This window comes from Pelodiscus sinensis, chromosome 24 (assembly GCF_049634645.1).
Source record: "Pelodiscus sinensis isolate JC-2024 chromosome 24, ASM4963464v1, whole genome shotgun sequence".
Classification (NCBI taxonomy): Eukaryota; Metazoa; Chordata; order Testudines; family Trionychidae; genus Pelodiscus; species Pelodiscus sinensis.
Genome location: NC_134734.1, coordinates 20,048,143 through 20,074,264, shown reverse-complemented (window position 1 = coordinate 20,074,264; position 26,122 = coordinate 20,048,143). Strand labels below are relative to the sequence as shown.

The following is a 26,122-nucleotide window of genomic DNA, read 5'->3' as shown; positions in this document are numbered from 1 at the left end:
GCTTAAAGTCTCAGAGTGCCAGGCACTGTACAAACTCAGAGCCAGAGAAGGTCTCTGTGCCAAGAGCTCATGATCTGAACAGAGAAAGGAGAGGAAGGGACACAGAGGCAAAGGGACTTGCCAGTAGTCACATGGCCAGCCAGTGGCAGAGTGTCAGGGAGGGACGGGGTCTGGTCTAGGCCCCAACCTCTGACCAGTTTCCCGTGAGTAATCTCTTAATGGGCTGGGCGTGTAGTTTCCAAACCTGGGTCCCTGTCTCTCTCCGTTGCTCTCTGCAACAGATCCCACTGAGCCATTAAAATCATTTAAAAAGAGAAAGAGAATAAGACAGAGAATATCGTATCGCGTCTCTATAAATCCATGCCCCGCCCACATCTTGAATACAGTGTACAGATGTGCTCACCTCAGCTCAAAAAGGATATCTTGGCATTGGCAAAAGTTCAAAAAAGGACAACAAAAATGATTAGGGGGTTTGGATGGTTGCCATGTGAAGAGAGATTAAAAAGTCTGGGACTTTTCAGCTTAGAAAAGAGGAAACTAAGGGAGGATATGAGAGAGGTCTATAAAATCATGACAGGTATGGAGGAAGTGAGTAAGGAAAAAATATTGACTTGTTCCCATAACACAAGAACTAGGGGTCACCAAATGAAATGAATAAGTAGCAGGTTTAAATGAAACAAAAGGAAGTATTTCTTCACACAGCACACAGCCAACCTGTGGAACTCCTTGCCAGAGGATGTTGTGATCGCCAGGACTTTAACAGGGTTCAAAAAAGAGCTAGGTAAATTCATGGAGGATACATCCAGCACTGGCTATTAGCCAGGATGGGTAGAGATGGTGTCTTACCCTCTGTTCGTCAAAGGCTGGGAACGGGTGACAGATCACTGGATGATTCCCTGTTGTGTTCATTCCCCCAGGGCACCTGGCATTGGCCACTGTCAGAAGACAGAAGACAGGCCTAGATGGAGCTTTGGTCTGACCCAGCCTGGCTCTTCTTATTTTTCTTTCTTTCTTACACCTGCAGGAGGCTTGTACTGAGATCCTTCTGGCAATCCAATCCGGCAATCACCCTGGGTGAGATGCAGTGGGGGATATTTTCAGAGACACAGGTATCTTGGCAATGCAAACCGAGGAAGCTGTTCGTTAGTCCCCAGGTTAGCACTGCAGTGAAGGACAGTCCAGCCTGGCTGTGATGAGCCAACCCAGCTGTGATGTCCTAACCCCTCGCTCTCTCTCTCTCTCTCCCTCTTGTCTGTCTTCCTGGGGTTTTCTACTGGGAGGTCCATGTGCTTCATCATCTCTCCACTGTGCTGGCTGTTGATTTGGGGTTGGTTTCAGGCAGCTGTTTAATGGCCCTATTCATTCCACTCAGGGGATACTCCCAGACTGCATTTTTGGGGTTTTTTTTACAATGCAAAGTGCAGCGGGAAACTGAGGCACACATAGCAGGTTTTTCTTTTTCTTTTTCTTTTTTTTTTGGTACCAATACAAGACACTTCTGCTGTGTCACACAGAGCTGGGATGAGAACAGCTTGTGCCGCGAGATTTAGATGCCACCCCGCTGAGTAACAGAGCGCCCACCGCTAGGTTTTATTTTTATGGGTGGTACACATGCACACAGGCCTCTCGGCGCATAATACATTTATTCTGCACATCGATGGAAAAAACTAGAGGGAACAGTGGCCGAGAACAGGTTTCCTGACTGTGCAGCGCATGCTCCCTTACCAAAGCACGCTGGGCACCGATCTATTTCCCGATTCTGCAATTTGGGTCCTTGGAAGAAACTTTGGAAGGGGCTTTAGGGTGTAGAATGGCTGAAGGCCAGAACAAAATGGGGTGGGGAGGAAAAACAGGGTAGAGGAGGGGGGAGCAGACTGTAGGCAGATCTTCTCTCCTGAACTCCCCAGGAAAGGTGAAGTTGTTCATTATCCAAGGAGCAGCAATGCAGCATTATTTATTCACATATGACTAGCCGTTGTCTTGCAGCTATAAATTATCGCCAGCATAAAAAACACTTGAAGAGCTAATGCGAAGACTACAAATTAGCAGCAAATTTTTTGTGATCCGCTGCGCCATTGGCGGAGTTCTTTAAAATGCCATTCTGTCTGGCATAATTGTATAGTAGGTATTTCCATTCAAGCAGCGAGCACGCCTCCTGAAAATATGAAGACTTTGTAAAATCTAATTGACAAGGAGAATAATAAGGGTTCAATGCCAAGCTATTCGAGAGGGGAGAATTAGACTCCGGGATTCTTCGGTGGGGGAGACTGAGGTACAAAAGAAGGAAACAATCACCCTCCAACATTTTACCCACGTAAAGTACAATAAGGCTGAACTTAAGTTGAATACAGAAAAGGACGAGCGAGAGGGCGAGACTGAATAAGAGCGCGCGAGGATAGAGAGATGGCGAAGGGGAAAATCAAGCGGAAGAGAATCAGAGAGCGAGGAAGGTAGGGCCTGGGAGAGAGGAAGCACATGACAGGGAAAGGAGGACTGGAAGGAAAGCGAAAGCCGTTTCGAATGCCCATCAGAGACTCAGGAGCAGACCTGGGAGAGACCCGGAGTTTCCCTTGCGCGGGAACTGGCCTGAGTTCAGAATCTGTGTTCCGCCCCCTCAGCCAAACTGTGGTGGAGGATGAAAACGTAAAGCTACGCGCTGGAGAAACCGTAAGGCGGGGCGTGATCAGGCTAGTGGGGAATGAGCCACCACCGCCTTGCCTGGGGTATTTAAAATGACACTGATGAGCTGGAGTGTAAACAGCAATCTTCCACTGGCATGGAGATGGGCTTGCAGGAAAATCAGCTTTCCTGGGTCACCGGATGTGCTTTCACCACTAGGCCCTATTGCTCAGGCAGCTTGTTATTTACTAGTTGTATCACAGGAGCAACTATGCCCCATGTGCTCCCTGGGCCAGGGCCTCAACTGGCATAAATCAGGGGCAACTCTGCAGGTTTCAGTTAGGGTTGCCAGATGGTTTAACAAAACTTACCGAACACTCCCTCCCCCCAAAAAATCGGGGGAAAATTCTGTTGAACAAGAAAAAAAAGGAACTCACTGAAATTTCCAGGACTAGTGTACTCCAGAGGGGGAAAAAGACAAAAAAAAAAAAAAAAAAAAGGAAAAGTTGAAAAAGTTTACAGTAGCTAACCAAAAAAACAACAACCCCTGTTTGCCCTTTTAAGAGCAGAGCAGGCATTGCCCTTTTAAGGCAGCCAATTTGAAGTCTGTTCTCGGAGGTCCCAGTACGTTGCATTCTTTTACATTAAGCCCTGCGTGGGATGCGCCATCCTCGCCCCGCCCCAGCCAGCCCGAGCTGCGCGTGTTCTGGCAGACGCCTGAGCCAGGAAAAACAGAAAATACTGGACATTTCACGTGTCCGGTATTTTATGAAATTTTTTCTGGACAGAAGGCTCAAATACCGGACACCTGGCAACTCTAGCTTCGGCGAAGCCACGCCGGTCTACACCAGCCAGCCTCATGCCTGAAAGGGCGGAGAGGTTCGGAAATCTCCCCAGCCCAACCATAGTGGCTTGTACCCCCCGGGATTTCACGGTAGCTCTTGCCCAGGCTCCCGAAGTGACTACAGAGAGGAATCCGGAGGAAAGGAGCCGCTATGGAAGAACCACTGGGTTAGAAAAGAAAAATCGCCTCCCACCCCCAGCAGCCAGGCGCTCCGATTCCCCTTTGGATTTATAATAAGCTTAATTCCCTGTTGAGTCAACAGCATGCCTCAGTGCCTCGGCCCTTCCCTTCCGACTTGGAGAGCTCCCGGCTGGGGCCTGGAGTCTGTCAAAGGCCCCATGGGACAGCAAAGCCCTGTCCCTTTTGTTGATGTTTCCCACGAGGAAATCCCCTCCTCTCCTGCACCTCCAACACCCTCGCCCGGCCCCCAGCAGGGGGAAGGCCCCGAGGTCGGCTTGCAGGTGCACCACGGAACGGAGCATCAAAGGCCCTGCTGAAATTGGCAAAGTCCGGGAGCAAGGGTGGGACTCGCAGGAGGCTGGGGGTGGGTTGACATTAAAAGGTTGGTAATGCTTACATACAAGGAAGAGGGGGCTACCTAAGTCAGCAGCAAGGACCCTCCAGCTGGGACTGAACGTTAGGGGCTGCTTTAAAAATAGCTCGGAGACATTGAAACGTCTCAGGGGCTCTGGATCCGCCAGTGGCTCCGTGCATGCCCGAGAGCCGTGGTGGGTAATCAGTGGGGCAAATGCAGCCCATCAGGGTCCTACATGTGGCCCATGAGACATTTTGATTCTCTGCTGCCACGTGCTGGTTTTCATCCACGCCCATTTTTCCCTACTGGTGTTACCAAATGACCATGCTCGTAAAGCCAGGGGCACGGGAAGTGAGGTGCATGCGGATTGCACCCAGCACCGACTGTGAGAGGCGGGTGCTCCCTCTGCAGCCAATCACAGCGCAGCTCCGGTTCCACCAGCATAGCCTGCAAATCGAGGCCTGCCAGCGGAGTGAGCCAATCCACCCTCTCCCGGGAGACCCCCTTGGTTCCAACAATCCTGCAGCCCCCTGAGATGAAGGAGGCTGCTCATGCCACCCCTTCACTAGCCTCCCATCGCCGGCCGAGGGCAAGTCACTTCATAACTTATTGTCCTATGTTTTGGGACAGCATCCTGAAGGAGCCCCCATTATGCACCAGGATCTCAGGCATGGGGGTGCTCTACAAAGACAGAACAAAAGGGGTCTGCCCTAAGGAACTTGCCGGTTTAAACTAGGAGGCCACAGTGACCTGTTTCTCCTGGCTTGGAAGGATTCACTGCCTCTCTCGATTGAGATCAGCAAACATCAATTTCATCGTAGGTGCACACACCCCAGGATAAATATGTCACTGTTGATAATAGGCGTGTACAGATCGGCAAAGTAACAAAAACGCTGCTGGAAAAACATCCTTAAATATTTCCCCTCTGGCACCCCCAGCGTTTCCTGCCGCTGTGAAAACTGAACCAATAAATACTTGAGGGGGATACTTAGAAATCTACAAATCATCAGCAATGGAAATGGATAAAAATCCAGGAAAAGGGCTGGAAAATAAACATCTATGGTATCGGTCGGGATAAAAAACCCTCAAAAGTGCTTTAAAATCGCTAAGGCGGCAGGCAGCTCAAGGTGACAGAGGGAACCAGGAGCCAGAAGAGGCGTTTTTAGCTCAGTGACGGGTCCAGCTGTCTGCTGGTGAGCGCTCCAAATGCCATCCATCTTTTGAAAAAAAAAACCAACCTAAACCCATAGCGCTAACTTCCAAACCCTTTCCATTCCCGTAAGTGGCCATTAATTCATGTCGGATCGGCGCAGGATTACAGTGCATGGAAATCAAATGACTTCATTGTGATTAAAGTTTATGGCCGCGTGGAGTGACGGAATGAATAATCATTTGCCACTTAGCAGAAAGTGGCGCTGAGTTTTCGGCCCATTCGCGCCTGCCTCGGCCGAGATTCCTCTTGGCCCTGGGAAGGGGCCTGATCCGGCCTCCCTCGTTTCCAGGAGCGGCTCCACCGACTTGAGTGAAACTCCCGCCGTGGGCAGACGGGACCTGAGCCTTTGTGTGGCCCTTTTCACACACGGGTGTGGAACATCGCCCAGAGAAAGGGAGGGATCCCAGCTTCCAGCAGAAAGGCAGCCACCTCTGGGGCGAAACCGGCAGCCATTCAAACGGCAGCACGGGATGCTTTAGGGCAGGACCTTGGTTTTGATGGAAGGGGGATTCTGATGAAGGCAGCCTGGGGTTGCCCACGTTGCAACGTCCCTGGGCTCCTTACAGGCCTGCAAGTGCGGGGTAGGGCCGGGAGTTGGGTATGCTGTTTGGACCCTTCCTGCCCCATAGGAAAACCAAATATGAGGCTTGCTGCTGGGCTGTCAAGGGCAGCGGGATAATTGCTCCTTTGGAAAGGAAGCAGAATGCAAAGGCCTCCGCCTCGCCGGGTCTGGCCTGCTCCACTAATAGACCCCACTGACCTGGAACATCGATCCTTCTGGCGAACAGGCGGCCTGGGGGTGACCTTGGGGTTCGCCGCTTTGTCCTGCTGCCTCCCCCCCACACTCTCCCTGACACCCCCCATTAGCCTGCCCTCCGACACCCCCCCCCCACTCAATACCTGCTGACAGACAGCTGACGTGTCCTTTGTCCTCGCGGGAACACGCTGACCGGGCCTGCCCCCCTCCACGGTCCTTTCTGTGGGGGCTGTCTCTCACTGCAGGTGGGAGCTGGCAGCAGTAAGAAAAGGGAGCCGGACCCCGGGGAGCCTGTCGCGTGCAGAAGGGCCCCTATGCAGCGGGGCGGTTCCCGGATCTCTGGGCTGGAGAAGCAGAGATAGAGAAGGGCGGGTCATGAGGAACAGCTGTGGGTATGGGAGAGAGAGAGAGAGAGAGAGGGGCAGTGTGGGCCAGGGCTGGCATGATATTTATGAGGCCTAGTTCAAATATATGGAGATACATGGATTGGGAGTGAGGCCTATTTACGTGTTTTTATCTGTCTATCTATCCCCATCCACCCCATCATCTATCTATCATTTATCTATCTATCTGCATTACACCTAGCATCCATCTATCTATCTATCTATCTATCTATCTATCTATCTATCTATCTATCTATCTATCTATCTATCTATCTATCTATCTATCTATCTATCTATCTATCTATCTATCTATCTATCCCCATCCCATCCCATCCCACTATCTATCTATCTATCTATCTATCTATCTATCTATCTATCTATCTATCTATCTATCTATCTATCTATCTATCTATCTATCCCCATCCCCATCCCATCTATCTATCTATCTATCTATCTATCTATCTATCTATCTATCTATCTATCTATCTATCTATCTATCTATCTATCTATCTATCTATCTATCTATCTATCTATCTATCTATCTCCATGCACCCCCTCTATCTATCTATTTGCGTTAAAAAATGGCACAGAAAACCCATCCAAATTCACTATAAAACTTGAACTCAAGCCACGATCCACCCCGGTAACGTCAGTAACACTCTCACAATTGTCGCGCCGGCCGTTAGCCCGCTGTGCCTGACGCATGAGCCCGTCTCTCTAGTTTATCCAACCACGTGCACGTGACGGGCTTCGTTAGGGAGCTTGGTTCAACATGGCCACACGTATTTCAGCCTTATTGGCCTCCGTAAGGAATATTTACTCCTACAAAGCAAATGTCTTGTGATAGACTTGGAATTCATAATCCTTATTGTTTTAATCTGTCATAAAATTCATTGTCTAATTCTCTCCATAGGAGCAGAGCCTGGAGCGGGGCCAGTTGTAAAGCGCAGGGCCATGTGTGGGGGGACTGATGGCACGCGCCTCCCGCCGGCCCTGGCGGGGACAGAGCTGGGGATGGGCACAGCACAGACAGAGCAAAGGAAGCTTTGCATCAACCTGACAGTCGTGCTTCAAACCCAGCCTTCAAGCGCACCTAGCAAAATCATGGGCTTTTTAGGCAGCTTAGCCCATCATCACGCTGCCCAACGTCTCTCCTCATTTCCTGTTTGTCTGTCTGTCTCCACCTACCTACTGCCCCCCTCGCCTTAGGACTGGGAGCACTGGACTGGCCTGCTAGAACCGAAAAACACTCCAGTGCGGATGCTGCTTATCCCCAGCAAGGCAGATTTAGCTGAATGATGCTGGCCAAAACGCAGCCTTCCTGGTCTAACTGGGTCTATGCCAGCAGCTTCTGCTGACACTAGGGGGGATATGATAGAGGTCTATAACATCATGACTGGTGTGGAAAAAGTGAATGAGGAAAAGTTATTTACTTATTCCCACAATATAAGAACTAGGGGTCACCAAATGAAATGAATAGGCAGCAGGTCTAGAACAAACAAAAGGAAGTTTTTCTTCACTCAGCACACAGTCAACCTGTGGAACTCCTTGCCAGAGGATGCGGTGAAGGCTAGATAGATTCAAAGAAGAGCTAGATAGATTCATGGAGGATAGGTCCATCAATGGCTATTAGCCAGGATGGGCAGGAATGGTGTCCCTAGCCTGTTTGTCTGGAGATGGATGACAGGAGAGGGATCACGTGAGGATTACATGGTTGTGTTCCCTCCCTATGAGGCACCTGGCATTGGCCACTGGGCTAGATAGATCATTGGTCTGACCCAGTCTGGCCGTTCTTATGTTCTTATGTCTGTAAAATGGGGGTAATGATACTGACATATCAGGAATGTGGGGAGAGGGTGAAATTGTTTGGAATTCCCAGTAATTGATTTAGGGGTGTGTGTGTGTGCGTGTGTGCGTGTGTGTGTGCGTGTGTGTGTGTGTGCGTGTGCACGTGTGCGTGTGGGTATGCATGTGCGTATGCGCGCGCGTGTGTGCGTGCGTATGCGTGTGTGTGCGCGCGTGTGCGTGCGCGTGTGTGTGTGCATGTGTGCACGCGTGTGTGTGTGCGCATGTGCGTGTGTGCGTGTGCGTGTGTGTGCGTGTGTGCGCGCGTGTGTGCGCGCGCGTGTGTGTGTGTGTGCGTGTGTGTGTGTGTGTGCGCACGTGCGGGGGGGATTAGGAGCAGACAACTCTGTGTAGCCATCGGCCTCATCTGCTATTTTCTTAAACAGACGCACAACAGAGGCAAAATGCTTCAGGTCCCTTGGTTTTTTAATGCGTCCTTTCGGAACAGCACAGCGCAGTCCACCTTCAGCCCTCTTCCTCGCCACGCTGGGGCCCAGCAGCCTCCTCCTCCTCCTCCTCATCCCTGGCCTCCCCTGGCACGTCCTGCCTCTGGCTGAGGTTGGAGAAGACCGAGTCCCATACCTCCTCCAGCTCTCTCCGCCGCTCCTCGTACTCCTCCTTCTCTGCCAACGGGTTGCCCTCCAGCCAGGAGGTGGTCTCCTCACACATCTCTGACACCCTCTTCTTGGCCTGCACGTCCAGGGCCCGGACTCCCTCCGCAGCCCGCTTCAGGTGGAGCGTGCACGCCTCCAAGGAGTTCATCGCTTCGATCTTCTCCTGCTGGGCCCCGTCTTGGGCCCTGTGTTCCTCAGCCTCCCTCACCATCCTCTCCACCTCCTCTCTTTCCAGCCGGCCCCTGGTGTCGGTGATGGTGAGCTGGCTGGTGTTGCCCGTGTCCGTGTCCCTCGCCGACACAGTCAGGATGTTGTTGGCGTCGATGGAGAAGCTGACTTCGATGATGGGCTCTCCACGCCGCGACGGGGGCAGGCCGCTCAGCATGAAGGTGCCCAGCAGGTGGTTGTTTTTACTCATGGGTCGCTCCCCTTCATAGACCTCGAACACAACCGTATCTTGGTCGTCTTCCGCCGTGGTGAATTCCATGGTTTCCTTGGTGGGGACCGGAGAGTTGCGTTTGACCACGGTGGCCATCACCCCTCCGACCGTGTCAATCCCCAGAGACAGCGGGGTCACGTCCAGGAGGAGCATGTTCTGCAGACCCTGCGACCGGTTGCCTGTCAAGATGGCCGCCTGGACAGCCGCCCCGTAGGCCACGGCCTCGTCTGGGTTGATGTTCTTGCTCAGCTCCCGCCCGCTGAAGAACTCCTGCAGCAAAGTCTGGACCTTGGGGATGCGGGTTGAGCCTCCCACGAGCACGATGTCGTGGATCTGCTCCTTGCTCACGTTGGCATCCCGCAGCGCCTTCCCTAAGGGCTTCAAGGTGGCCTGGAAGAGGTCGGCGCACAGGTCCTCAAAGCGGGCCCGGGTGACAGTGGTGTGGAAATCCACCCCCTTGTACAGGGAGTCGATGGAGAGGGCGGCAGCGGTGCCGGAGGAGAGTGTGCGCTTGGCCCTCTCGCAGGCCGCCCTTAGCCTCTGCATGGCCTTCTTGTCCTGGCTGAGGTCCTCCTTGTGTTTCCTCCTGAACTCCCGCACCAGGTGATCCACCAGCTGGTTGTCAAAGTCCTCCCCGCCCAGGTGAGTGTCCCCCGCCGTGGCCTTCACCTCGAAGATGCCGTCGTCCACCCTGAGGATGGACACGTCAAAGGTGCCGCCGCCCAGATCGAAAACGAGGATGTTACGATTCCCTCCCCCTTCCCTGCTGGCCTCCAACCCATAAGCAATGGCGGCCGCGGTGGGTTCATTGAGGATCTTCAAGACATGGAGGCCTGCAATCGTCCCGGCATCGATGGTGGCCTGACGCTGGGAATCGTTGAAGTAGGCTGGCACCGTGATGACGGCCTGGGTGACGGGGCAGCCGAGGTAGGCTTCTGCCGTCTGCTTCATCTTGGCGAGCACCATGGCGGAGATCTCCTCAGGGTAGAAGGTCCTCTCCTTCCCCTGGAAGGACACCTGCACCTTGAGCTTCCCGTGATCACTCACCACCCGAAAGGGCCAGTGCCTCATGTCCAGCTGCACCAGGGGGTCCTCAAACGTGCGGCCAAGCAGCCGCTTGGCATCAAAGACGGTGTTCTGGGGGTTGAGGGCCACCTGGCTCTTGGCGGGGTCCCCCACCAGGCGCTCCGTGTCAGTGAAAGCCACGTAGCTGGGCGTGGTCCGGTGGCCGTGGTCATTGGCGATGATCTCCACCTTGCCCTGCCGGCACACCCCCACGCAGGAGTAGGTGGTGCCTAGGTCTATCCCCACCGCGGGTGCCTGGGCCTTGCGCATGGTCGGGGGCGAGGCTGCAGTGCGCGAAGAGGGCCGCTCTTCCTGGGGCTTGCTGGAGACGGAGAGCTGCTCCCATGGGTTCCTTCCTGCCCCTTGCCCCCACCTCAGGGGGTTGGCAAATGAACTTCCATTGGGGCCTGGTTCTCCGGGGCAACCTGGAAATACGGTCTCTGCCCCGCGCTGGGTGGCAGGCGCTTTCCCACCTCAGCCCCCCTAGAGACCTGGCTGCCCTTACTGCCACACGTGTCACAATAGGATGAGGCCACCAGCCTGCTGCTGCATTCCCCCTCCCCCATTACCAGTGGCCCAGCGTGTAACCCTGTGGGTATTACTGTCATCCCTGGAATTGAGTGTTCCCACCATCTTACTGAGGTGCGACTGTGCTGGGGGGCAGGAAGCAGGGCAGGAAGTAGGGGGGTTCCAAAGAGAATCCTGAAATAGAATCCTCGAACTGGAAGGGACCTCGAGAGGTCATCGAGTCCAGTCCCCGCCCTCATGGCAGGACCCAGTACGGTCTAGACCCGTGGTCCCCAACACGGTGCCCATGGGGGCATTTGTATGCGCCTGCCAAGTGCTCGGGGCTGGCCTGGCCCCGGGCACATGGCGCACGGTGAGCACCGGCCCCGGGAGCGCCGCGGATTGGCCGCCTGCACTCTGGGCGCGGGCGCTTGGGGGGGGGGAGAGCGCCGGCCCCGGGCGTGCAGCGCTTGAGGGTGGGGGAGAGTGCCGGCCCCGGGTGTGCGGCGCTTGAGGGTGGGGGCGAGCGCCGGCCCCGGGCGTGCAGCGCTTGCAGGGAAGAGCGCCGGCCCCGGGCGTGCGGCGCTTGCGGGGGAGAGCGCCGGCTCTGGGCGCGCGGTGCTCGAGGGTGGGGGCGACGGCCCCGGGCGCGCAGCCCTTGGAGGGGGCACCGGCCCCGGGCGCGTGGCTATGGGGGGGCCCTGCCCCCGGGCATGCGTCTGTGGGGGGTCCGCCCCCAGGCATGCGGCTATGGGGGGGGGCGCCCCCCGGGCGCGCAAGTGTCCCCGCCCCCTGGCGCCCGGCAGGCGAACGGCCACGCCCCCTGGCGCCCGGCAACCTCCCATGGTTGGGGACCACTGGACTAGACCATCCCTGATAGACATTTATCTAATCTGATCTTAAATATTTCCAGAGATGGAGATTCCACAACCTCCCTGGGCAATTTATTCCAGTGTTTAACCACCCTGACAGGAAGTTTTTCCTAATGTCCAACCTAAACCCCCCTTGCTGCAATTTAAGCCCCTTGCTTCTTGCCCTGTCCTCAGAGGCCAAAGAGAACAATTTTTCTCCCTCCTCGTAACACTGTTTTTGGTACTTGAAAACTGCTATCATGTCCCTCTCAGTCTTCTCTTTTAGCTTGTGGTCCACTCTGACCCCTAGATCCCTTTCTGCCATGCTCCTTCCTAAACAGTCGCTTCCCATTCTGTATGTGTGAAACGGATTGTTCCTTCCTAAGTGGAGCGCTTTGCATTTGTCCTTATTGAATTTCATCCTATTGACCTCAGACCTTTTCTCCAGTTTGTCCAGACCATGTCGAATTAGGACCCTCTCCTCCAAAGCAACTGCCACCCCTCCCAGCTTGGTATCATCTGCAAACTTAATAATCATACTCTCTATGTCATCATCAAAATGACTGATGAAGATATTGAACCGAACCGGCCCCAGAACAGACCCCTGCGGAACCTCACTTGTTATGCCCTTCCAGCATGATTGTGAACCATTAATAACTATTCTCTGAGAATGGTTATCAGCCCAGTTAGGCACCCACCTTATAGTAGCCGCATCTAGGTTGCATTTCCCTAATTTACTGATAAGAAGATCATGAGAGATCAGGTCAAATGCCTTCCTAAAGTCTAGGTATACCACGGGTATGGACGATGGAGAGGATGGAGAGAGGGTGGTCTCAGTGGTGGCAGATGGCAGAATGAGGAGCAATGGGCTCAAGTTGCAATGGGGAAGGTCTAGGTTGGATGTTAGGAAAAACTATATCCCTAGGAGGGTGGGGAAGCACTGGGATGGGTTCCCTAGGGACGGTGGTGGAATCTCCATCCCTAGAGGTGTTTAAGTCTCATCTTGACAAAGCCCTGGCTGAGTTGATTTAGTTGGGGTTGGTCCTGCTTTGGGCAGTGGGTTGGACTTGATGACCTCCTGAGGTCTCTTCCAGCTCTATGATTCCACGAGCTGGGAAACCGTGGCTTATCAAGGGAAACATAACAGAAAGAGGAGAGCTTGGATCAAATATAGGCTCGGCCAACTTCGAGGGTGTTATTTTTATAATTTCGACCAACAATATCGGTTTATTGCTAATAAATATATTTTTTAGATTTGCCGCCATTTAAATGTCACCCTTGTGTGAAATTAGGAGGGGGAGCCTATTTTCCCCATTTTTTCCCCATTTCAATTTTCACAGCTGCGGAAAATTATGGGTGTTGGAGGGGGGGTAGACAATTCTTTAATGACAGTCGATGCCGGGGATCCAAAAATTAAAATCTGTAACACAAATGCTCAGCGTCGCATGTCAAAATACACAAAGTAAATATTCTGAAGTCAACAGATTGTGCCTGCTGTTCCAATTCATTCACAGGTCCGTTGGTAACCAGCCTCATTCAAAAGTCTACATTGACTGGATTTGGACACTAATCCATTCTCAAGCAGTGTTTTTCTTACTTTGATCTATCTATACATTTGATTTATTACCAGGAGAAATATTTTGTGTGGTTGGTTTGTGGGTGTGCAGGGGAATCAACGTTTACCGATCAAAAATTGATCCTTTCAGGCCTTACTATTTATGGGTATGTCTACACTACCCCCCTAGTTCGAACTAGGGGGGTAATGTATGCATACCGAACTTGCTAATGAAGCCCGGGATTTGAATTTCCCGGGCTTCATTAGCATAAAGCCGGCGCCGCCATTTTTAAAAGCCGGCTAGTGCGAACCCCATGCCGCGCGGCTACACACGGCACGGGCTAGATAGTTCGGACTAGCAAGCTATTCCGAACTATCTGTACGCCTCGTGGAACGAGGTAGTGTAGACATACCCTATATTAGTACAGGCAAGTGCTTGGCTGTCAGGATATAAAGCCAGACACTTGTACCTAGCTCTCGCATGATGCTTTCCAGCCCTTGCCCTCAATGTGATTGACAGAAGAAGGCAGTACCATTGTACCCATTTTATATATGAGGAAACTGAGGCACACAAGAGCGACATGGCATGCCCACTGCCCTCCAGCATCAGAACCAGGCCAAGAACCCCAGTCTGAATGCTAGGGTTGTGCTTTATTCACTAGGCAACATTCCTTCTACAAACCCTAACCCTAAACCCTAACCCTAACCCTCACATACTGCAAGTGATTACAGCAGACTGGGCGCAGTGAGTGGCTATTTTGGGTGCCTCTTTGGGCCACTCCCAGCTGTATATGAGCACCTAGCTTATAGGGGAAAGGACAGAGATTCAAAATGATCTGGACAACCTGGAGAAATGGTCTAAGGCATACGTGTGGTGCCATCCCCGGGCGCAGGGCAGGTGAGCGGCCCCTGTTCCGGGCGCATGGCACATGCACGGTGCCAGCCAGGCACGTGGCGCAAGTGCAGTGCCACCCCCGGAAGTGCAGCACGTGAGTGGCTCTGCCCCCGGACACCCGGCAGCCACGAAAGGTTGGGGACCACTGGTCTAAGGTAAACAGGATGAAGTTTAATAAGGACAAATGCAAAGCGCTCCACTTAGGAAGGAACAATCCGTGTCCCACGTACAGACTGGGAAGCGACTGTCTAGGAAGGAATCCTGCAGAAAGGGATCTAGGGGTCATAGTGGACCACAAGCTAAATAGGAGTCAACAGTGTGACGCTGTTGCAAAAAAAGCCAACGTGATTCTAGGATGTATTCACAGGAGTGTTGTGAGTAAGACACAAGAAGTCATTCTTCTGCTCTGCTCTGCGCTGATTAGGCCTCAGTTGAAGTATTGTGTCCAGTTCTGGGAACTACATTTCAAGAAAGATGTGGAGAAATTGGAGAAGGTCCAGAGAAGAGCAACAAGAATGCTTAGAGGTCTAGAGAACATGAGCTATGAAGGAAGACTGAAAGAACTGGGCTTGTTTAATTTGAAAAGGAGAGGATTGAGGGGATGTGATAGCAGTTTTCGGGTATCTAAAAGGGTGTCACAAGAAAGAGGGAGAAAAATTGTTCTCAGTGGACAAGAAGCAATGGGCTTAAACTGCAGCAAGGGAGATTTAGGTTGGACATTAGGAAAAACTTCCTAACTGTCAGGGTCGTTAAGCACTGGAATAAGTTGCCTAGGGAGGTTGTGGAATCTCCATCTCAGGAGATATTTAAGAGCAGGTTGGACAGACATCTATCAGGGATGGTCTAGACAGCACTTAGTCCTGCCGTGAGGGCAGGGGACCAGACTCAATGACCTCTCAAGGTCCCTTCCAGTTCTAGTGTTCTATGATTCTAGATCAAAGGGGGTATTTCAGTCAGAGAAAACAGAGGCTACCCCACAGCGTGGCAAGTGAAATGGATAGTTTTGTGCCACCATACACAGGACCGGGACAAGCTGGGTTCTAGTCCTAGCTGGGCAAATCCCTTCCCTGCTCCCTGCCTCAGTTTCCCCATCTGCCCAGTGGGGATAAAGATACTGACCCTCCTTTGTGAAACACTGCAGGATTTGCCCGTGAAAAGTCGTCTTCTGCGGTTGCTCATTTGGAGCCAGGTGAAGGGGCGGGGGGCTTACAGACTTTCCCTCACCCCCAAATAAATTTCACTAGAACCCTTCCCAGGGCTAATGATACCCAGGATTTTATTGCAAGACCCGCACTGTTTGGCATTTAAATCCTGAGCTCCTGGAGTCTGGTGATTACGGGAAAATCATTTGACCCCTCCCCTGCCATAAGGCTATTTCCTTGCCCTGGTGGCAGCAGAGATCAAGCCGGGGAACGTGACCCCCGAGAAGCTCTGCACTGGGAAGTGAAGGAGCCAGTGGTTGAAAACCTCAGGAGCTGAATGCCAAGCTTGTCGTTTTGGGGGTGGGAGAGGGGCCACCGGCTCACCTGCCCCGCCCCTATTCCAACCCTTCCCCATCAGCGGCCTCTGTTGACCCAACTCCTCCCCTCTCCCCCTCTGCACTGCAGAGTCAGCCCTGGAAGGGTCCTTCTGCTTACATGCTGGAGGGTGTGTGTGTGTGGGGGGGGGTATTTCAGCACTGCACAGAGGGGTGCAGGACGGGGGCGGATTCACGCACCCCACCTTTCCCCACTGTGAACGAGGCAACCGGCCGCTCCATCCCCCCTCCGGCAAACGGCCCGCTTTCGCATTTTGAGCTGCCTTTCCCGTCCTCCTGCACTGGGGAGTTAGGAGACATGAACTCCCCCATGCCCTGAGTGAGGGGGGGGCTATAAAAGAGAACTGGGGAGGGGGGAGTATTACAAGGAAACTGTTGATGCTGGGGAGGGGAGGAGGCCCCCTTTTTTCCGCACTGTCCTCCCCCCGCTCCTCTCTATAAGCCACCATGAACGACAAGCTTCCCCCTCACCCCAACATGGCGTGCCTGAAAGCCCCAAGCCCGGGTCAGGTTGGAGAAGGAAAAAGGCTACTACAGCTTTACAGTAGCGCGAACTATAGAGCCACTGTTTCGGCGGTGACCTCGGGGGTCAAAGGTGAAGGGTTTCCCAGGAGCGTCTTTGATGAGAGCCATCTTTGATGAGAAAGGCGCCTCTATACAGATGTCCCATAATTACCATGAGAATGTGCCGCACATGGTAGGGAAACGCAGCCCCGAAAGGGAGATTTAATGGAATGTAATTAAAACGGCCCCTTGCGCTGCGCTTTCGCTCGCACGCTCTCGCTCGCATCGGGCCCCACTTTAACCTTTTCAAGGCTTGCTTCGTGACGAGCGGCACAGAGGGCCGGCGTGCCCCCGTCCCCCACCGCCTCCCCGCCCCTGGGAAGCGCCAGACAAGCTCTGGAGAGAAAGTCGCCGGCTCTGTGGAAATACCTCCCTGGCCGCTCGGCTGTGGAAATCGAGGCCTCCCCGTCCCAGCTCGCGGCACCCGCCTCAGCCGAGGGTGCCGGTTCACTTGCCAGTCGCAGTCCCTGGCTGTTGCTGATGTGAGATAGTGCGAAAGCATCGGGCACGCTGCGGGGGGAGGTGTGTGTGTGTGTGTGTGTGAGGAGACAGGTTGTTGGGGTGGGGGGGCGGGTTATTTTCAAAGGGGTGGCCTGCATGAGGAGATCGGGGGCTGCGCTTTCTCCCACATTCTGCCTATGGGGGGATTTTAGCCTCCCACCAAGGCCGGCTCGAGCCATTCCTGCGCCGCGAGCAGTGAGCGCACGACGCATGCACGGCCCCGCCCCCTGGTGCACGGCGCATGTGCGGCCCTGCTCCCTGGTGCATGAATGGCCCCGCCCCCTGGTGCACGGCGCATGCGTGGCCCCGCCCCCTGGTGCACGACGCATGCACGGCCCCGCCCCCTGGTGCACTGCGCATGTGCGGCCCTGCTCCCTGGTGCATGAATGGCCCCGCCCCCTGGTGCACGGCGCATGCGTGGCCCCGCCCCCTGGTGCACGACGCATGCACGGCCCCGCCCCCTGGTGCACTGCGCATGTGCGGCCCTGCTCCCTGGTGCATGAACGACCCCGCCCCCTGGTGCACGGAGCATGCATGGCCCCGCCCCCTGGTGCACGGTGCATGCGTGGCCCCGCCCCCTGGTGCACGGTGCATGCGTGGCCCCGCCCCCTGGTGCACGGAGCATGCATGGCCCCGCCCCCTGGTGCACGGTGCATGCGCGGCCCCGCCCTCTGGCGCTCTGCGCACCTTACAGCTGCAATCAGGTACGCGGCACCCCTTTCAGCTGCCATCAGGCACCCCCCATAGGTTGCTGCCCGCCCTCCCCCTGGTCCGGGGCTGGGGAGACGGAGGCCTGCACCCTCACCTCCTGGTGGTACTCGGGAGGGGGTGTGGCTTGCCTCCTGGGGGTGGGGCCTGGGCAGAAGGGGCGGGGTTTGTCTCCCCCAGCCCTACCTTCACCCACCACCCATGGGTAGGCCCCTCTCTGGCACCAGTCCCCCTCTGCGGCTCTCTCCTTGAAGTGCTCCAAAGGGGACTTATCTATGGGCTGTGGTCACGAGCAAGAGGAGCATAACGAGTCCTGAAATGCTGCCCAGGTCAGATGGAAACTGAGCTCCCTTCTTACCCCTGGGTGATTCCAGGCAGGGGCATCAACTTAGAGAATTCTTGGGAGGTCGGGGAGACAAGAGGCAAAGTCAAGTCTCTCCCCTCCCCCTCCCGGAAAGACCCTATTCCGATCCCACACACCCCTCCCCTGCCAGGGACCCTGGGTCTCCCTCAGCCAAGGAGTCTCCCCTCTTTTACCTTCCCAGTGACTTGGCCGGAGGTGCCAGCCCTCAGTAGACATCGCTGTGCCCCACCCTACAGGCACACACTCCTCTGTGCACCAGGTTACAACATCTGGGCTCCGGCCAGGGCCCAAACATAATTATTTCAGGCCCAGTTCAAACAGCTCCCCTCCCACACACACACCACAGCAGCTGGACCAGGTCGAAATTTAGCAGCATCGTGACTGGCATCACAACGTAAGAATAGCCAGGCTGGGTCAGAGCAAAGGCCCATTGAGCTCAGCGTCCTGTCTTCCAACAGTGGCCAATGCCAGGTGCCCCAGAGGGAGGGAACAGAAAAGGGAATCATCATGTGATCCACCCCCTGTCGCCCATTCCCTGCCCCTGACAAACAGACAAACACCATCCCTACCTATCCTGGCCAACAGCCATTGATGGACCTAACCGCCATGAACTTATCTAGCTCTTTTTTGAACCTTGATATAGTTGCGGACTTCACAACATCCTCTGGCGAGGAGTTCCACAGGTTGATTGTGTGACACTCCAGAAGCAGCTGTACGGATCCCCTGGCTCTTCGGCCCATGAAAATCTAAGCAAGTTCAATACTGCACAGCTGGTTCTGGGCCCAAGTTGTGACACATTTGCAGGGCAGGGTGGAGCGGCGGAAGCTGGCCCTGCCATGCCCGCTCTGGGGCTAGATGGAGGATGCCAGTCCTCAAGGCTGTCTAGGCAAGCATTGCCCAGCCTCTGTAAAATTCACTTCCCCTAAAGAAAACTCCTGACACTTTTTTGTTTGGGGTCACTGGGGGTGCAGATGAGCTTGGAAACACCCTCCTCTTCCTCTGTTCTGGCTGCCTTCAAACTCTCGCCTCTGTCTGATAAACACCCTTGACTAAAAAGACAGATAGGCTAATATAGCTGTAATCCGCCTTGCCTACACTTGCAGGCCAGGGCCAGGCACGGTTGCTGCCCGAGAGGTTAATCTCCATGAAATCAGCCCTTCAGCCCGGCTTTTATGCTCGCGTCAAGATGTCAGGGACAGATTCCTTCCACTTGCTGGGTCTCCGGGGGAGTTGGGGAGGGGCGGATATTTCATATGTGTTCTGGTCACGGCCTACCCCCAGAAGGTAGCTACACCCGTGACATCACCGGCTCTTTTGGAATGTGCCAGTCGCCGGCGCGGCGCTCGGGAAGGCTGCCGTGTCGTACGGCTTTGGTTCCTGGAATCCAGCAGGGTCAGATGCCTCCAAGCCCTCACTGCAGAGGGAGTCAACGCAGGCAGCGGTGGCTTCCCACCAGGTGGATGGCAGCAGACGGCAGCTAGACCGGGACTTCTTGCCTCCCTGCAGAGCCCCCCAGCAGCAGGACCAAGTCGGCCCGCGGAACTGCGGAGGGACAGGGATGTGAACGGTTAACCGGTGGGGGCTGGCGCGTCCCCGGTAGGTCCAGCTTGGATGCGCCAGCCCAACCGGAGCAGGCCCCGCCCACGGCGGTGGGGGGGAAGTGTGCTTTAGCCCAGCTGGGCTGACGCGCCCCCCTCCCGTTCCCCTCAGCCCTCTTTAATTGGTTATCCAGTTAAACTGAAGATTTAAGCGGTTAACAGATTTAATGGGATTTTACATCCCCCTCTGCCACAGTAGCCAGGTTTCTGGCTGGGCTCCCTACCCTCGCATCGCCCCTTCGCCGAGCCGTTGCAGAAGCCGCAGCCTCGCAGGGCCAAAGTCAGCGCCATGGAGACAAGCGTTGGCTTGGGGCGAGCCATTGATTTAAAGCAGGAACCTCCAGCAACTCCGGTCGCGGGCTCGAGGCCACAGAGTCGGAGCAGGGAGGGGCACGCAGATCTCCAGCAGCCTAGGGCCTCCATCGCACCCACCGAGGTCCTCCCTGCCTCAGCCAGGCACGTCTGCCCCGTCTCCTGCCTTTGGGGCCTCTGCCTTTCTTCAGGGCCTCGCCCAGGTCCAACGGCTTGACCAAGCCTTTGCCCCCCTCTCTCCACTGTTGCACGTGTCACCTGGGAGAGCCCTCGCCCTGGGCTGGAAAGATGAGCTAGCGGGTCAGTTTTCCATCCAAGCAGCTCTGCTCCCCGGCTGCAGAGACCCCCAAGCCTCCGCCATGCTTCTTTGGGGACAGCGTCTCTACGGTCCCCTTAATTCGGGCTGCGTGTCCATCCGTGGTCAGGCCCATTTGGTACCTTCAGCCAGCGCCCAAGCCGGGAGGGGATCGAAAGCGGGGCTGTAAAGGCAGTTGGAGAAGAGAGGCAGCGGGGCCTGGTGGGGAGAGCAGGCGACGTGGAAGTCAGGGTTCTTGGGTGCTTTTCCCAGCTCTGGTAAGGGAGTGTGGGCTAGTGGTTAGAACAAAGGGGGTCAGGCATTCGGAGCCCAGGGGCGCAGGTGTTCTGGGTGGCTGGCAGAACACACTGGGCCGGGAGACGCCTGGGTTCTATTCCGGGTGCTGTATGTGCATCATTGGCTGGCGGGAGGCGGTGAGGACAGCTGGAGCTGATTGGGGCTTTGGACGAATCCCTTCTCCTCTGCATTGCCGTTGCCCCCCTCTAAGATGGAGCTAACCTTCCCCTGCCTCCCCAGGGGCTGTTGGTCTCAGCTTTGTGAGGCATCCCACGCAATGCCTGAGAACCGCAAACTAACGGTTCGAATAACTGTAGCAGAATCCTGTGGCCGGTTAGACCCCAAAGCGCGGACGATGCCAGTGGTGGTTCCCAGCAGGGATTCTTCTGCCATGGCATCCCGGGCTTTAGCAACGCTCCTGGAGAGGTGCCAGTGCTAATCTACAGATGGGGAAACTGAGGCACGGGGCAGCAGAGTGACTCACTCATGAGCACTCAATGACCTGTTAGTCGGGCTCTGAACAGAACCCAGGAGTTCCAGTCCAGGTCCTTCATCGGTGAAGCCCGACCCCCGGTGAAGTCTGTGCCAACGCGCCCGTTTACTTCAGTGAATCCAAGTTCTCACTCAACGTCTCTGAAGGTGGTTTTCTTATTTCAAGGCTATTTCAGGCAAAAGAGCCGGTTGGTTCTTGGCTGAGCAGAGCTCTCCTCCCTATCCGTACCAGCAAGAAGGATGGATCTCCCTCAGAAGAAGCCGCACCTTCTGGGGACGTCTACGCCGCAGGACAAACGTCAAACGAAGCCACCTGAGCGACATCAATTGCGCAGCTGAAGTCGAAATAGTTTAACTCGGCTTCTGGCGCTGTGCACACTGCAGGAGGTCAAAGGAAGAGCCCTCTTCCTCCGACTGTCCTTACTCCTCGTGAAACGAGGGTTACAGGAGCTGGAGCAAGACGTCCTCTTGCTCGCCATTATTTCAAAATAATGCTGTGTAGACACGCTTTTTGTTATTCCGGAATAACGCTGCTGTGTAGACACACTCTTTGTTATTCTGGAATAACGCTGCTGTGTAGACACACTCTTTGTTATTCTGGAATAACACTGCTGTGTAGACACACTCTTTGTTATTCCGGAATAACGCTGCTGTGTAGATGTGCCTTCTGAGATTAATCCTCGTTCTATAACCAGGATTGGGACCAACTGGTGCCAGGCACTGCACGGACACATAATAAGGAATACATCCCTGCCTCAAGGAACGCAAGAGTCAAACTCTTAAATACTTGGAGGATCCAGACCTTGTGGATGAAAAAGACCAGAGTGGGAGCAAAGGAACTTTATTCTCCCCATTTCACAGGTGGGGAACTGAGGGCCCAGAGAGATTCACGCAGAGGTGTTCAAACCTGCCTACAAGACCTAGATGTCCAGATGAATCGGAATGAGGCATCCAAGACATTAAACTACTGAGGACTGTCCACAGCCTAAAGGACTTGCTCGAGGTCATACCAGAGGCAGTAGCGGAGCAGGGAACTGAGTCTGCAGCTCTGGAGTCCCAGTGATGTGTCCTTACAAAGTCATCTTTCTTCAAGTGCCCGGTGTTTTCCTCCTGCTGCTTCAAAGGCCTTGCTTCATGCCACAGCCTGCCTAGGAGGAAAAAGGACAGGAGTTGATATTCTCAATGCAGCAAAGAAGAGATCAGCAATGCCTGGGCTGACAGATTCAGGAACAGCCATCCTCCTGGCCTCTGAAGGAGTCTCTGAAGCTAAGCTAATCGCCTCTTTGCAAACACAATTAGGCCTAGACCTCTAACCCTTAGGTTGAATCAGGTATGTCATTCCGGGCTGTGAAAAACTGAGAATCCTAGATTCCTAGAACTAGGCAATTTCTTCCAGTGTTTAACCACCCCACATTTTTTCCCAATGTCCAACCTAAACCTCCCTTGCTGCAATTGAAGCCCATTGCTTCTTGTCCTAGCCTCCTAGGTTAAGGAGAATAATTTTTTCTCCCTCTTCCTTGAAACAACCTATTTGAAAACGGCTCTCATGTCCCCTCTCGGTCTTTTCTTTTCCAGACTAAACAAACCCAGTTCTTTCAGTCTTCTTTCACAGGGCATGTTTGCTAGACCTTTATTGATTTTTGTTGCTCTTCTCTGGACTTTCTCCAATTTGTCCACCTTTTCCCTGAAATGTGGAGCCCAGATCTGAACTCTCTCTCCAGCTGAGGCCTAATCAACAGGGAGTCAAGCGGAAGAATCTTGCTCACAACACTCCTGCTAATGCACCCTGAGCACTGTAGTTCAGTCAATCTACTGCCTGAGGGAAATGCTGTTTGGTTGCTGGAAGGATTCAAACTCCTGTCCCTCAGAGAGGTGGATTAGCTACATCTGTGTTGACAGAAGAAATAGCAACGCTGTGTCACTGTACTGCCACAAACCTATAATCCACTTTGCTCACACAATTTACTTTTGTAAGTGACCAAACTGAAGATTTTCTGTCCCGCAAAAATGTCACGACTTTAATCTTTTTTTTCTTGATTCCAATCACTATGAACACATCAACATTTTGATTTTTTTTTCAAAATATTTTTGGTCCACCCCCACCGTTGGAAACATTTTGTTGCAATGTTAACCCTTGGCACAACCACATTTGGATACAAAACCAAGCCGATTGTGAAGCAAAAAACTGTTTCAAAATGACAGATTCCATTTTCAGACGCTTCAGAGGGAAGCCGAGTTAGTCTGTACAGGATAAACTGAAAAAACAAAAAAAGGTCTGGTAGCATTTTATAGACTAACAAAACATGTAGATGGGATCACGAGCTTTCATGGGCACAGCCCACTTCTTCTGATGATCGGAGTTTGGAGTTTAGGATGTGCAGACCCAAAATAAATAGGAGAGAAGGAGGGGGAGGAAAAAAAGAGGGGGGTAGGAAGCAAGGAGCAGAAGGTATGGAAATATCAAAGGGAAAAACAGGAAGGCAGAACTGGGAATCAGTAAGGACCTGAAGATTTGACAGTTTTGTGTTTTTTGCCCCAACGTGAAACTGGCACACTTTTGCAGAAAGGTTGGTTTGAGCGAGAAACAGCTTTTGCTCAGTGCAAAACTATTTTGATTCCCAGATGGAGAAACTGAGGTACGGGGGCAGCACAATCAATGGAAAAAAACGACATGGTTGGAAACCAGCAGAATCTGGCATCCCTGTGCGTGGGCAACGGTCCGCAAAAAATATTGCGGGCCACACGTAGAACTCCACTGGGCTGCATGTGGCTTGGTGGCCCACAGATCCTAGTGGATAGCGTAGAGCGGTGTTTCTCACCCACTTGGATGACTCGAGAGAAGTCTGGGGGGTAAGTCAACACAACTGAAATTTGGAGAAAACTGAATTTTTGTTTTTATTTTACAGCGCTTTATTATTTGTGTACTTTTTACACCCAAAAATTTCATCGCCTGCCCGGTTACGATTAAGTTATTTAAGCAAATGTGTTGCAATGGTAGAAAAAAAATTGCGTGTCTGAAAAGTGCAGGTACAGGGGGTACTTATAATGTTTTTAAAGGGGTACTTTATTAAAAAAGGGTGAGAAACACTGGTGGAGAGGCCCCTGAAAGTGGCTGTAAATCACGGTATCTTGCCATTGGGTAGCTAAGAATCAAGCCCGGAATTAATATTAATAATAACAGCGACTATTCCTTACAGAATGCTTTGCATCTGTAGATCTCAGAGCACTTCACACTCTTGAAGTGAGACACAAGAAAACTCTGATCCCATTCTACAGATGAGGCACTAAAGCACGGAGGGGCAGAGGCCCAGATCGTCAAAGGTATGCCAGTGCCTAACTCCCATGGGAAGGTGTTGCCGATGGGAGTTAGGCATTTCTGCGCCTTTGAGGGTCTGGGCTGACGTGACCTGCCCAAAGTCACACAGAAAGCTTATTTAAGCCCCATCCGGTGACATCGACGACCCCGTCCTGCCTCTTGTTCACAGGGAGCCTCTGGTCATCGAAAGCCTGCTCCGGCTTAGCTACCCCAAACTCGCCACTGCCGACTCCCGCCCCGTGGAAAGCTGCCCTCAGGCTTACGCCGAGTGCGGAGAAGCAGCTTGAGGGTTTCTTTCCCCCAAGACTCAGATGGACATTTCAAGGAGGGGAGGGGTTCTTTCTAAAGAGGGGGAGGAGGGTAATGAGCGGTGTCTCGGCTAAATAAATTTCCCTGGTTCGAGGGAGGGAGAGACACACACAGACACAGCCGGCCTCCTGGCCCCTTTTCATTGTCATAGAAAGGTCAGCCCCTGACTAGTTAGTTATCATTAGCTAAGGCCAATTTAATCGCAGCAATTGCACATAAATCACTCGGGACAGACGGAGCACTTTATTCCCCTTCCCCACCCAGTCGAAAGGGTTGACAAATCCCTCCCCCGTTCCTCCCCCCCCCAACAGCCTTGAAAATCCACCCAGCCCTGTCCCCTTGGCAGCCTCCTTTCTCCCCCACCGTGCGGTCTTGTCTGTTATTCCAAATATTAAAGGCCGTCATAAATCACCGGGCGCTGACCATCCATCAGGCTGTCAGGCTGAAGAGCAGGGTCACGGGTAAGAGAGCTCAGAGGGCAGCCAGGAATAGAAAGGGGCCAAGACAGCCACGCAGGTGCCTTCGAACAACTTATTTGATTTCACTTTGCAGGCCGGGAGGCAAAGAGCAGGGCTCAGACCTGGCAGAGGACACTGGGGCGACGTCTCCACGGCAAGCCCCTCATCCCGAAATAAATCCCAAATAACTGGCTTCTTACTCCAACTCCTGTAGCCCTCACTGTACGAGGAGGAAAGGAGGTCAGGGGACGAGAGCTCTGTCTCGAAATAACGGCTTCGTGGACCGCACCAAAAGCCGAGTGAAGCTATTTCGACATCAGCTGTGCAATTAGCATCACTCATGTCGTGCAGCTTGTTTTGAGTTTGGCCCTGCTGTGTAGATGTACCCTTAGGTTACGTCTACACTACAAGATTCGCCGGAAGAGGCAATGCAAATGAAGCACGGATTAGCATTTTCTCATGCTTCATTTGCATAGTCTCTTCCGATCCGTTTTTTTGCGCAAGCAGTGTTTGCACAAAAAACCCTGACGCAAAAATGGAGTGGCAGAGAATATGCAAATGAAGCCCGTGAAAAAGCTTCCGGTAACTCTTGTAGTATAGATGTAGACTTAGTGACCTGTCCTCTCCTGGGGATTTATTCCTGCGAGAACCAGGCCAGCGAGGGTGTGTCTATACAGCACCCATAGCTCAAAATGAGCGACGCGATTTGAGCCATGCAAATTGTGCAGCTTATTTCAAGTCAATTTTGAAATGGCTTATTTCGAAATCCAGCGCTGTCTCCCAAAGCACTTCTTTCGAAATAAAGCGCTGCTCAAAAACGTCCCTTACTCCTCGTGGAATGAGGTGTACAGGGAACATAAGAACATAAGAACGGCCGTGCTGGGTCAGACCAAAGGTCCATCTAGCCCAGTATCCTGTCTGCCGACAGTGGCCAGCACCAGGTGCCCCAGAGAGGGTGGACCGAAGACAATAATCAAGCGATTTGTCTCCTGCCATCCCTCTCCAGCCTCTGACAAACAGAGGCCAGGGACACCACTTCTATCTCCCGGCTAATAGCCTTTTATGGACCTAACCTCCATGAAATTATCTAGCATCTCTTTGAACTCTGTTCTAGTCCTAGCCTTCACAGCCTCCTCTGGCAAGGAGTTCCACAGGTTGACTACACGCTGTGTGAAGAAGAACTTTCTTTTATTAGTTTTAAACCTGCTACCCATTAATTTCATTTGGTGTCCTCTAGTTCTTCTATTAT

The 26,122-nt window shown here is 53.4% G+C and overlaps 1 protein-coding gene and 1 long non-coding RNA gene across 3 annotated transcripts in view; both read right to left on the bottom strand.

Moving 5' to 3' along the window:
* The window catches only part of LOC142819542 (uncharacterized), a 60,116-nt gene that overhangs the window by 19,618 nt on the left and 14,376 nt on the right, over positions 1-26,122 (bottom strand). For both annotated transcript variants that reach the window (XR_012897452.1, XR_012897453.1), the window contains exons 4-5: positions 21,801-21,938; positions 6,112-6,312 (exon numbers count right to left, since the gene is read on the bottom strand). This is a non-coding gene — a long non-coding RNA (uncharacterized LOC142819542). The remainder of the gene's footprint in view (positions 1-6,111; positions 6,313-21,800; positions 21,939-26,122) is intronic.
* LOC102455840 (heat shock 70 kDa protein 1A-like) lies at positions 8,605-10,811 on the bottom strand. Its single transcript, XM_006134687.4, has one exon. The coding sequence runs from the start codon at positions 10,582-10,584 to the stop codon at positions 8,662-8,664; it is 1,923 nt and encodes a 640-aa protein (XP_006134749.2). The 5' UTR covers positions 10,585-10,811; the 3' UTR covers positions 8,605-8,661.

What these genes read in the sequence shown, in the direction of transcription:
- LOC102455840 (XM_006134687.4), bottom strand. Translation starts at nt 10,584, where the DNA reads ATGCGCAAGGCCCAGGCACCCGCGGTGGGGATAGACCTAGGCACCACC.